Below are 12,786 nucleotides of genomic sequence, written 5' to 3'. Positions count from 1 at the left end.
AAAATGCCTGCAAACAGAAAAATACACTATATAGACAATTCATAAAATATAGAACTTCAGAAGCAGAAAAGAAATATAAAAGATATAAGAATAAATTAACCCATATTCTGAGGATATGTAAAAAAGAATACTATAATAAAATATTAGAGAATAATAAGAATAATATGAAAGGTTTATGCAAAGTATTAAATAGTGTCATTAGAAATGGAGCAAAAATTTCAGGTTACCCTGAGTTTTTTGTGGACAAAAATAATGTTATTAATAATACAGAAGATGTGGTTAATGGTTTTAATGAATTATTTGTAAATGTGGGGCCAGATCTGGCAGAAAAAATTAAAACCGTAGAAACAACTAAAGGGGAAGATATGGACCTCTGGAATGAAAACAATAGCTCTTTCTTCCTCACACCAGTCGAAGAAAAATAAATCATAGTTACTGTGCGAAAATGGTTCTCAGCTTGAAAAAAAAGCAAATCCTCGACCGATTGGAATAATATTGATATGATTATAGTAAAAAACGTTATTGAAGAAATTGCAGAACCATTGACACATCTCTTTAACTTGTCTTTTTAATCTGGTAAATTCCCAAATAAAATGAAAATAGCAAAAGTTATACCATTATATAAAACTGGGGATAAACACCATTACACAAATTACAGACCTGTTTCATTGCTTTCTCAGTTTTCCAAGATCCTTGAAAAGCTTTTTACAAAAAGACTTGACAATTTCATGGAAACACATCAGCTTTTGGACGACAGTCAATATGGATTCAGGAAAGATAGATCAACATATATGGCACTAATGGAATTAAGTGAGGAAATAGCAAACTGCATGGACAATAAAAAACAAGCAGTGGGAATATTTATAGACTTACAAAAAGCATTTGACACCATAGATCACAATATTTTACTGACAAAACTGGAACGGTATGGCATCAGAGGGGTGGGATTAGACTGGCTGAGAGATTATTTAAGCAACAGACAACAATTTGTTGAAATTGATGAACATACATCAGAATACATGAACATAACTTGTGGAGTACCTCAGGGGTCCGCATTGGGTCCAAAGCTGTTCATAATATACATCAACGACATTTGCAGAGTATCAAATATATTGAAATTTATTTTATTTGCAGATGATACTAATATTTTTTGTTCTGGTGACAATTTGAAAGAGCTAATGGAAGTGATAACAGCAGAAATGATTAAAGTAAAACATTGGTTTGACACAAACAAATTATCATTAAATATAAGCAAAACAAAGATTATCCATCCATCCATCTTCTCCCGCTTTTCCGTGGTCGGGTCTCGGGGGTAGCAGTTCCAGCAGAGAGCCCCAAACGTTCTTTTCCCTGGCCACATCAACCAGCTCTGACTGGGGGATCCCAAGGTGCTCCCAGGCCAGCGAAGAGATATAATCCCTCCACCTGGTCCTAGGTCTACCCCTTGGTCTCTTCCCAGCTGGACGTGCCTGGAACACCTCCCTAGGGAGGCGCCTAGGTGGCATCCTTACTAGGTGCCCGAACCACCTCAACTGGCTCCTTTCGACGCGAAGAAGGAGCGGCTCAACTCCGAGTCCCTCCCTGATGACCGAACTTCTCACCTTATCCCTAAGGGAGACACCAGCCACCCTGCGGAGAAAACGCATCTCGGCCGCTTGTATCCGCGATCTCGTTCTTTCGGTCATGACCCATCCTTCATGACCATAGGTGAGGATAGGAACGAAAATGGCCCGGTAGACAGAGAGCTTTGCCTTCTGGCTCAGCTCCCTTTTCGTCACAACGGTGCGGTAAAGCGACTGCAGTACCGCTCCCGCTGCTCCGATTCTCCGGCCCATCTCACGCTCCATTGTTCCCTCACTCGAGAACAGGACCCCGAGCTACTTGAACTCCTTCACTTGGGGTAAGGACTCATTCCCTACTTGGAGTGGACAGTCCATCGGTGTCCTGCTGAGAACCATGGCCTCAGATTTGGAGGTGCTGATCCTCATCCCAGCCGCTTCACACTCGGTTGCGAACCGATCCAGTGAGTGCTGAAGGTTCGCAGACCGATGAAGCCATCAGAACCACATCATCTGCAAAAAGCAGTGGTGCAATCCTTAGTCCACCGAACTGCAGACCCCCTCCCCCACGACTACGCCTCGAAATCTGATCCATGTATATTACAAACAGGATTGGCGACAAAGCGCAGCCCTGGCGGAGGCCAACCCACACCGGAAATGGGTCCGACTTACTGCCGAGGACCCGGACACAGCTCTCGCTTTGGGAGTACAGAGATTGGATGGCCCTGAGTAGAGACCCCCTGACCCCATACTCCCGCAGCACCTCCCACAGTAACTCCCTGGGAACTCGGTCATACGCCTTCTCCAAGTCTACAAAACACATGTAGACCGGATAAGCGTACTCCCAGGCCCCCTCCAGGATCCTTGCGAGAGTAAAAAGCTGATCCGTCGTTCCACGACCAGGACGGAATCCGCATTGTTCCTCCTCAATCTGAGGTTCGACAATCGGCCTGACCCTCCTTTCGAGTACCTTAGAGTAAACTTTCCCGGGGAGGCTGAGTAGTGTGATGCCTCTGTAATTGGCACACACCCTCTAATCCCCCTTTTTGAAAAGGGGGACCACCACCCCGGTCTGCCACTCCTTCGGTACTGTTTCCGACTTCCACGCAACGTTGATGAGACGTGTCAACCATGACAGTCCCTCAACACCCAGAGCCTTCAGCATTTCTGGGCGGATCTCATCCACCCCCGGGGCATTGCCACTGTGGAGTTGTTTGACGACCTCAGTGACCTCCCCCCGGGAGATTGGTGTTGATCCCCCGTCATACTCCAGCTCTGCCTCTACCATAGAGGGCGGAGTTGTCGGGTTCAGGAGTTCCTCAAAGTGTTCCTTCCAACGCCCCAACACTCCATCAGTTGAGGTCAACAACGTCCCATCCTTACTGTACACAGCTTGGATGTTCCCTGCTTCCCCCTCCTGAGGTGTCGGACAGTTTTCCAGAACAATTTTGGTGCCGCCCGAAAGTCCTTCTCCATGTCTTCTCCGAACTTCTCCCACACCCGCTGCTTTGCCTCGGCCACGGCTGAGGCTGCTGCCCTTCGGGCCTGTCGGTACCTTGCAACAGCCTCGGGAGTCTCCCGGGATAACAAATCCCTGAAGGCCTCCTTCTTCAGCCGGACGGCTTCCCTGACTACTGGTGTCCACCAGGAGGTTCGAGGGTTACCACCCCTTGAGGCACCTAGGACCTTGAGACCACAGCTCCCCGCCGCGGCTTCGGCAATAGAGGCTTTGAACACCGACCACTCTGGTTCAATGTCCCCAACCTCCACAGGGATGCACGAAAAGCTCCGCCGGAGGTGTGAGTTGAAGGCCTCCTGAACTTGGGCCTCCTCCAGACGTTCCCATTTCACCCGAACTACACGTTTGGGCTTACCAGGTCTATCCAGAGGCTTCCCCCGCCACTCGACCCAACTCACCACCAGATGGTGATCAGTTGACAACTCCGCCCCTCTCTTTACCCAAGTGTCCAAAACATACGGCCTCAGGTCCGATGATACGATAACGAAATCGATCATGGACCTTCTGCCTAGGGTGCTCTGGTACCACGTACACTTATGAGCATCCTTATGTTCGAACATGGTGTTTGTTATGGCCAATCCATGACTAGCACAGAAGTCCAGTAACAAACCACCGCTCCGGTTCAGATCAGGGGGGCCGTTCCTCCCAATCACGCTCCTCCAAGTGTCTCCATCATTGCCCACATGTGCGTTGAAGTCTCCCAGCAAGATTAAAGAGTCCCCTTCAGGAGCCCCATACAGGACTCTTTCCAGGGTCTCCAAGAAGGCCGTATACTCTGAGCTGCTGTTGGGTGCATAAGCACACACAACAGTCAGAGTTTCCCCCCCCATAACCCGCAGGCGTAGGGAGGCGACCCTCTCGTCCACTGGGGTAAACTCCAACAATGAAGCACCCAACCGGGGACTTGTGAGTATCCCCACACCCGCCCGGCGCCTCACACCTTGAGCAACTCCGGAGAAGAATAGAGTCCAACCCCAATCCAGAAGTAAGGTTCCAGAGCCGACGCTGTGCGTAGAGGTGAGCCCAACCAGATCCAACTGGTAACGCTCCACCTCCCGCACAAGCTCCGGCTCCTTCCCCCCCAGAGAGGTGACGTTCCACGTCCCCAAAGCCAGCTTCTGCCGCCCGGGTCTGGTCCGTCAAGACTAGTGCTGCGTACCGGTACGCCGAACCGGTACTGGACTTGTAAAAAGTTTCGGTTCAAGTCCGGTTAAAACCGGAACGTCGGGAACCGGTACTTGGACTCGCAAAAAAACTAGCACTTACATATATTCTGGTGTCTGTGGTTATTTAAACATTCCCTGATAAACGTTATTCAGCGTCAATAAATGAGTGCTAATCCCAGTGTGCTCAGTGTACAACATCACATGTCATTTCACCTTCGATTCACGGTTTGAAAACGGAGCATTTCGCCACATGCTAATGCTAACCGGAAGTGAAGGATTTTCAGAATAAAAGTATTAAGTAAATAGTGTGAACTTCCGGTTTTTTCAGAATAAAACTGATTTAAATTAAATAGTGTATTTAATTCAAAATTAGGCCATATCAACATTGATTTTAATTTCTAACAGTATGTATGTACATCACTATGTATGTACTATGTACTGTATAATGTACACATGTATAGTTGTAGAAAAGACATGGTTTACAGACTGTACAGTACACTCACAGTGTAGCCTATACTGTATAGTAGAGTAGATGTGTAACAGTGTAATGCGTATAGTCTACTCTACACTCTACCTTTCAGCAACGCTTTAGGGATTTAGGCTCAGTCAGCTCAGGGACTGTTTGGTTACTTTAGTTTGGTAAATTAAAGACATGTTTGAACTTTGTAGTAGTTCACTGTAGTTGCTGTCATAAGTCATTTGTAGACTAAGTGGCAACAAGTGTTATTTTTACATTTGTACTTTGTAGAGAAATGTAGACACAAGTTGGAAGGGAGCACAATAAACCTGACGAGTTTGAATTTGAGTTGATTATGAGTTAATTTTCAATTGATAATTAGCTCACAATAAGTTCACTTTAGTTACTCACACAACTTGACACAAGCCATGGGTTCAGGTCCGGACTTATAAGTCCGGACCTGAACCTGAACTTCTGGACTTGAGTCCGGACCTGAACCTGAATGTGAGTCCAGGTACGCAGCACTAGTCAAGACCCTCTGCTTTCACTGCCACCCTTCTGGCAGCGCACCCCGACCCCATCGCTGTTTCCCGTAGGTGGTGGGCCCGCGGGACGGAGAAGCGGAGGTGTTGCCCACGTTGCCTTTTCGGGCTGGGCCCGGCCAGGCTCCGTGGCAAGCCCGGCCACCAGACGCTCGCTGACGAGTCCTCCTTCTGGGCCTGGCTCCAGAAGGGGACCCCGGGCTTCCTCCGGGCCGGGTATCCTCACTTCCTGTGTCGTCTTTCATGAGGTCTTTTGAACCAATCTTAGTCTGGCCCCTTTGCCATGGGAGACCCTACCAGGAACACAAGGTTCCAGACAACACAGCCCCCAGGTTCATCAGGGCACAGAAACCTCTCTACCACGGTAAGGTGCTGGTTCTTCAGAGAGATTATGTTATTTGGAAAACATAATACAAATCCACAGGTGGAATTAATACTAGATCAAATAAACATAGAAAGACTATATTAAATTAAGTTCCTTGGTGTGGTTTGAGACCACAAAATCAGCTGGAAACCTCATATCACTCATGTAAAAGCAAAACTGGCTAAGACTATCGCAATATTGGGAAAAGCCAGACACATTCTGGACTACAACTCATTGTATACTCTATATAACACTTTAATATTACCATATATGATTTACTGTGTGGAGATTTGGGGAAACACGTACAAAACCAACCTACAGCCGTTATGCACATTACAAAAAAGGGCTATAAGAGTTATCAATAATGTTGGATATCTTGAACACACAAATGTATTATTTTTGAAGTCACACATATTGAAGTTCACTGATCTGGTTAAATTTAAAACGGCACAAATCATGTACAGAGCAAGACATCATCTACTTCCTAGGAAATTAAAAACATTGTTCATAGACAGACAGGGTGGGTATAATTTGAGAGGAAATCTACATTTTAAACAACTCAAGGTCAGAACAACTCTGAGAAGTATGAGTATAACAATCTGTGGGGTGATTGTATGGAATGGTTTGGAGCAGGAGTTAAAACATAGCACAAGAATAATTCAGTTTAAAAGGATGTACAGAAACACTTTTTGGGAAAACTATGAGAATGAAGAGAGGTGATTGAAGATGAGAAAGTATTGTATATGTATGTATAAATGTAAATGTAAGTAGGAATAACTTGCATAATGATTTAAAGGACAATCATTGATCAAGTAAGGGGTGGGAATTAATAAGCATTTGCTTCCTCCTGCTCCCTTTCGGACACATATGATTTATTATTATTATTATTAATATGAAGACTTTTTTTGTATCATGAATGTGGATAAATACGGTAACAATACGGTATTCTTTTTTTTCACATTTGTTATTTATTTGTTATTTTTTTAATCTTTTCGCAATAAAGATGGAAATGAAAGATGTTGTTTAATTGCTGATATATTTATGATCCACGTCACATATTCAGTTTCGGTTTGAAAAAACCAGAGATTATAGAATCAAACAAATAACTAAAAAGAAGGATAAGTGTGCGCTATTGTTGAGTGAATAACATTGTGTTATTTAGAAAAGAATTACAAATTAGAAGGAAAAAAATATTTTTAAAATACAGATTTCAGTATTCTGAGCCCCATTTCTTTTCCTGATGATTTAAAATAAAAACAATAATTGTGGCTTGAGATTGAGTAAGAACATGTTTTTATGAACCCCACAGCTTCCGGTCTTCCAAGACCCGACCGGACAAAAAGACGTGGTGCAGGCACGAAACACACTACCAATAGAAATACATTGCTTTTAAAATCGTTCTTTGTGACACGAAAAAAAGGGAAAAATCGTGTTGACCACGAATCAATAGATTACATGTCGTGGATATGACACGAAATGCCGTGAGACTGGGTTGCTATAGTATATGCTAGCCCCTCTTGACTCAAACTAGCATGCCAGCAGGCATGCTAAATATTTGTTTGTCTTTTATTCAACTGTGGAAACAAGGCTTCATCATGTTCCAGCCATTTAACAGGGATTTTTTTACAATAACCATAAATAGCATGCTGCTAGCCAATTGTCTCTATCCCATTTCTGTCAACATTTGTTGTTGGGCAAGAAATTGCTAAATACATTATTAAAGTTTAGTCAGTAGGGACCCAGAGTCTCTCATCAATCACTGACAAGAAGATTGATCGTACATAATCTGTAGTAATATCCTTTTATAAAATCAAATACTATGTGTTAGTGAAAAACAACACCACCTTACATTGACACTGTGAAGCTGACAATTGAGCAGCCCGACCAAGCAAGGAGGCAGAGGCAGAACGTCCAAAAATATAACCCGGTGTGGGCATTTAATAAACTTGAGCACAGGACACAGCCTCAATCTTGCTGTTCCTGTGCACACAGCCTCCCAGCCTCCCAGCCTCCCAGCCTCCCAGCCTCCCAGCCTCCCAGCCTCCAAACAGACAGGGCAACAGACCCTAAATACACACACTAATCAGCAATTCGACACAGGTGGGGGGGGAGGAGACAACACATGGCACCAGGTGCACACAATCAACAGCCACAGACATGGGGGAAGGGGAACACTTTTAACATGAAACCAGGAAACAGAGACAGACAAACTAGTTACATCAATTACATATATTCCCATGCTTCCTGTGCAATGTTTTTAGTGCTATATTACCCGTAACGGAGGCCGAGATCTATGGGCCCAGAGATCACCTCCGTTACAGACACCTACATACCAAAATGCCAAATGTGTATTTTTCAAAAGGAGAGATCACACAAGCACGATAACATTTACACACACAAGGTCACCATATAGATGAAGAGAAATCTTCTTCTTTTTTACACAGTAAAAATGAATGAATGAATAATTGAGCATTCCCAGGAGAGAGAAGGAGAGAGAGAGAAATCACTGGGAACAACCATGGGAACACCACACCCAAATTGCATGTGCCTTACACACACACACACACACACACACACACACACACACACACACACACACACACACACACACACACACACACACACACACACACACACACACACACACACACACACACACACACACACACACACACACACACACGTTCTGTCACATGTTGACGGTCGGTCAGGGCCCCTCCCCGTCACTTTATTACGCACAGGGTACCCCTTGAGAGTCAGTTTTCAACAGGCATTGACTTGCATAGAGCTCCCTGAACGTTGGTAATAGACGAGTTGGCATCGCGGCGAAATGCTCTCCGCAGATCCATTCTCACAGCGTTTATCAACCTTTTTCTTACACAATATCAAGCCACACATTTTGTTTTTACTTCTTTATTTTCATTGAATAATGTAGGACTTTTGTTGCCGTCAGTTATGGGGAGAGTAGGGGCTCAGAATACTGAAATCTGTATTATTTGATTGTTTTTTCTTTCTAATTTTGTATTCTTTTCTAAACCACACACTGTTATTTACTCAACAATAACACATAATTATCCCTGTGTTTATTTATTTGTTTGATTAATAAACACAAGTTGGAGTCAGGACCGAGGGTCGGAGCAGCTCATAGTAGTTGCTTTAGAGAATTTTACACCCGGAAGTAAGTATTCTCGCGGCTTCGCTTGACAAACCACGAGATAGTCCTCAAGCTCTGTGATTGGATGTTTGAGTGTGCTCCGAGGGTTACGCCGAGTGTCGAACAGCACTTTGAAATGGGATGGAACCACGGCAGACAGTCCAAAACTGGATTTGAACGGGTCCACCCCGTCCCCGTCCCCCCAGAATTACACATGCTGGCTATTGTGTGTTTCGCAACATGTTCTATGGCACGTCTCTGCTGGGAGTTGTAGTTTTAAAAGACGTTTTCATATTTCCCATAATAAGAAGTTGCCAGTATTAAACTGTGTACATCCCTGGAGGTTTAGGGGATAGGAAACACTCACATTTAACACATATAATTAATAAATGGGTGAAAATTGCTTGTGCCCATAATGGGCAGCATTAATATACCCACACGACAGCTAAGGTCAGAAGAGCTTTATTTAACAGCCGGTCTTATGTCTGTGACCCCTCCTGTTGTTCATTGATAAGCCTGAAACATGCACTTGTCAAGGTCCAGAGGCACATTGTGCAAATATGGCAGTAGCCATCGATCATCTTAAGATAAGATGTACTTTATTGATCCCAAGTTGGAAATATTTGCGTTACATCAGCATGTGTATAGTTGGAAATATGCAGTGGTGTTTGTAAATCATTTAGTATAATCACACAAATTCTGTGTTTTATATTTAATAATTCTGTGTTCTTTATGTATTGAATGTTCAATACCTGACAAGGCCGGAGATGAAAACCTCGGGTCGCAGGTTCCTCAACAATGCATTACAAGACATCTATCAATATGTGTGTATACCTCCACCATTAAACTGTCGTATTCTGCACATTTCTTATACAATCTACATACATCTTATAAGAGTATAATACATATGTATAATATCAGTTAAAATAAGGAAAAGCAATATATTAGTACTTTGTCAGGCTTAATATTTATACCCCCAAAGCTTTTTTCTTATTCAAAATAAGACCTTAACCTAAAGTATTCTTTAATGTTTAAATAAAGCCTTATTAGTTTGTCTGTCTGTGTCTCCTATTAATATCTAATAATAAAAATAATACATTTCAATAACGTGCTTTAACCACCAGGTGTCCTTTTATATCAGCTGTGCACCGTTATGGTGTAAATATACCAATATACCGATTGGATCAAATATAAAAGTCAGCCGAATTAGTATTGATACTGCAAGGAGACTTATATTGTGAAGAGAAATTGAAGATTTTGTTTAATTGCTGATATATTTATGATCCACGTCTAGAAGTCTTTTCATCAGGGCTCTATAAATAGAGAACTACGGCAGATATGTCATATTTAATGCAGCCGAACCGTGTATTACAATGCCGTTATGTGTTGATCTCCAAAGAGAAAAGCAAGCAAACTCGGAATAAAGTATTATTTTATTTTTTTTAAATGTCCGTGCGGAACAATACCCCAACCCTTAGATCCGTGGGTGAACAATGTCAATCACCACATTACACAAATCCCTTCACATTTACATTTTAATTTACATTAAAGTATTTCGTGAGGCCTTCTAAAATGTTTTTAAATATAATTAGGGTTGTAGTTGAAGAGTTTGTAAACTTGCCTGGCAACGCAATCGCACAACAGCACGTCCATTAATTCCACAACCACAGACATGGATTAACATCGATTTAATACATGAATGTAGCCTTTGTTTCTGCTAAAAGAGGTGTCAACCAGCTGGGGCAACAAGAAAATCGGCGAAATCGAGTGTGACTATTAAAAAATAAATAATTATTATATTAATATTGACAATAACAACCGACCGTCGAGGAGCGTTCTCATGGCGTCTATTATCAACGCTATGGGAGGTCTATGAAGGTCTATGGGACGCCCTGCCCGTTGAAAACTGACTCTCAAGAGGTACCCTGTCCGTAATAGAGTGACGGGGAGGGGCCCTGACCGACCGTCAACATGTGACGGGTTGGGAGTGAGAACGTGTTGCACACACACACACGCACGCACGCACAAACACATACACACAAACACCCTCGCACAACTACAAGGAGCCAGAGAATGCAAAGATAAAGATGGCTTCCATTATTAATACAGGATCATAAAAAGGAAAGCAATACAGCAATAAATGGATAGATAGATAGATGTGTATTTTGCTGCATTGACCTAGGTGAAAATAGAAGCATTATTCCCTTCATCCCTCCATTTCCTTTATTTGTATTCTAATGGTATTGTTTCGACTTCCTCCATTTCCATCTCTTCCTCCTCTGGGATCCATCTGTAGTCGTGCAGTTAGCTGCCTACCTCATATACCCTTCCCTCCATCCTTCATCCATCTCTCTTTCCCCTGTCCCTGGTATAACTGAACATATCTAAGAGTATAAATTATATTTTGTATGTATTACTGTTGGTATGTATGCAAATGTATTTCTGCTCCCTCACTCAAATTGTGTGTGTGGTGAGTGGTTGGTGTTTATGGGTATGTGTGTGTTCTTACCTGAGGCCTGGAGGACGGGGGCTGTGTGTGTGTGCGTCGTGGCCGCGGTCGGGAGGCTGTGTAGTGCCTCAGAGTCTGTCCCTGGGTGGGTAGAGGCTCCATTGGGGAAGCGGGGGGTCCAGAGCTGAGCAGGGAGCCTGGGCTGGGCTTGCAGCCGGGGAAGGGAGCCTGTCGTCTGGGTAAGCCTCCGCGGCCGGCAGCCTCCTCCTCTGCAGCGGAGATGGAGCGCAGGAGGGGGGGGCTGGTAGGAGGAATGAACGATGCTCCTCTCGCTGCTGCAGCATCCAACGCTGCTGCCGCCTCCCCCTCCCTCCCCCTCCTCCCCCTCATTCCCGGGGGGGACGGGGAGGGGCTTAGAGACCTGACTGACATGAGGGTTGCTGTCGACAACAGAGGGACACCGCACCATCCTCCTCCCCCTTCTTCTCTGGCACCTCCTCCTCTGATCTGCTGCTCCCAGTCTGCATCCAGGAGACCTGAGAGGGGAAGCACAAGGAGAGGTGATGGAGGGGAAGAGACTGGAGGGAAGGATGGGGAATCCAGCCCACAAAATGAACGTATGAATATCTAGGGCAAGATAGGGGAGAAAGGGGGGAATGTGGAAACAAGGGAAATGGGAAAAGGGAGGAGGGGGGTGTCAAGAGACTAATAGGGATAAAGGGGATGAGAGGATAGATAAGAGGGGGTTACAAAATGGGGCAGAGCAAAGAGAAGAGAGAGAAATAAGGAGCAAAGCTTAGCGATGCAGAGTATAGAGAGGAAGCAGAAATGAAGCAAATGGGAAACATTGATAAAGCAGAGAGAAAGCTTAGGGCAAACAGAGGGCAAATAAGATAGTAAGCAAAGAAGAAGAGAGGAAGCATAGAGGAAGCCAAAAGAGAGCAGAGAGGAAACAGACTAAAAGCAGAAACTAAGCAGAGAGGAAGCAAAGAGGAAGCAGCTAGGAAGAAGAGAGGAAACAAAAAGGAAACAAGCAGAAAAGGAGAGAGGAACAGAGATTAAGCAGAGAGGAAGCAGAGAGGAAGCAGAGAGGAAACAGAGAGGAAGCAGAGAGGAAGCAGAGAGGAAGCAGAGAGGAAACAGAGAGGAAGCTGAGAGGAAACAGAGAGGAAGCAGAGAGGAAACAGAGAGGAAGCAGAGAGGAAACAGAGAGGAAGCAGAGAGGAAACAGAGTGGAAACAGAGAGGAAACAGAGAGGAAACAGAGAGGAAGCAGAGAGGAAGCAGAGAGGAAACAGAGAGGAAACAAAGAGGAAACAGAGTGGAAACAGAGAGGAAACAGAGAGGAAGCAGATGAAAAAGAGAGGAAACAGAGAGGAAGTATAGAGGAAACAGAGATGAAGCAGAGAGGAAACAGAGAGGAAGCAGAGGAAACAGAGAGGAGACAGGGAGGAAGCAGAGAGGAAACGGAGAGGAAGCAGAGAGGAAGCAGGAAACAGAGAGGAAGCAGAGAGGAAACAGAGAGGAAGCAGAGAGGAAGCAGAGAGGAAACAGAGAGGAAACAGATAGGAACAGAG

The 12,786-nt window shown here is 44.3% G+C and overlaps 1 protein-coding gene across 1 annotated transcript in view; it reads right to left on the bottom strand.

The window, feature by feature from the left end:
• Nucleotides 1-12,786, bottom strand: part of carmil2 (capping protein regulator and myosin 1 linker 2) — a 98,868-nt gene that overhangs the window by 36,089 nt on the left and 49,993 nt on the right. The window contains 1 exon segment of the mRNA XM_034086008.2: nucleotides 11,271-11,746. Coding sequence (XP_033941899.1) covers nucleotides 11,271-11,746 — 476 coding nt within the window.

This window comes from Pseudochaenichthys georgianus, chromosome 6 (assembly GCF_902827115.2).
Source record: "Pseudochaenichthys georgianus chromosome 6, fPseGeo1.2, whole genome shotgun sequence".
Classification (NCBI taxonomy): domain Eukaryota; kingdom Metazoa; phylum Chordata; class Actinopteri; order Perciformes; family Channichthyidae; genus Pseudochaenichthys; species Pseudochaenichthys georgianus.
Note: the sequence above shows the minus strand (reverse complement) of the source record. Positions and strands in the feature narration are given on the sequence as shown.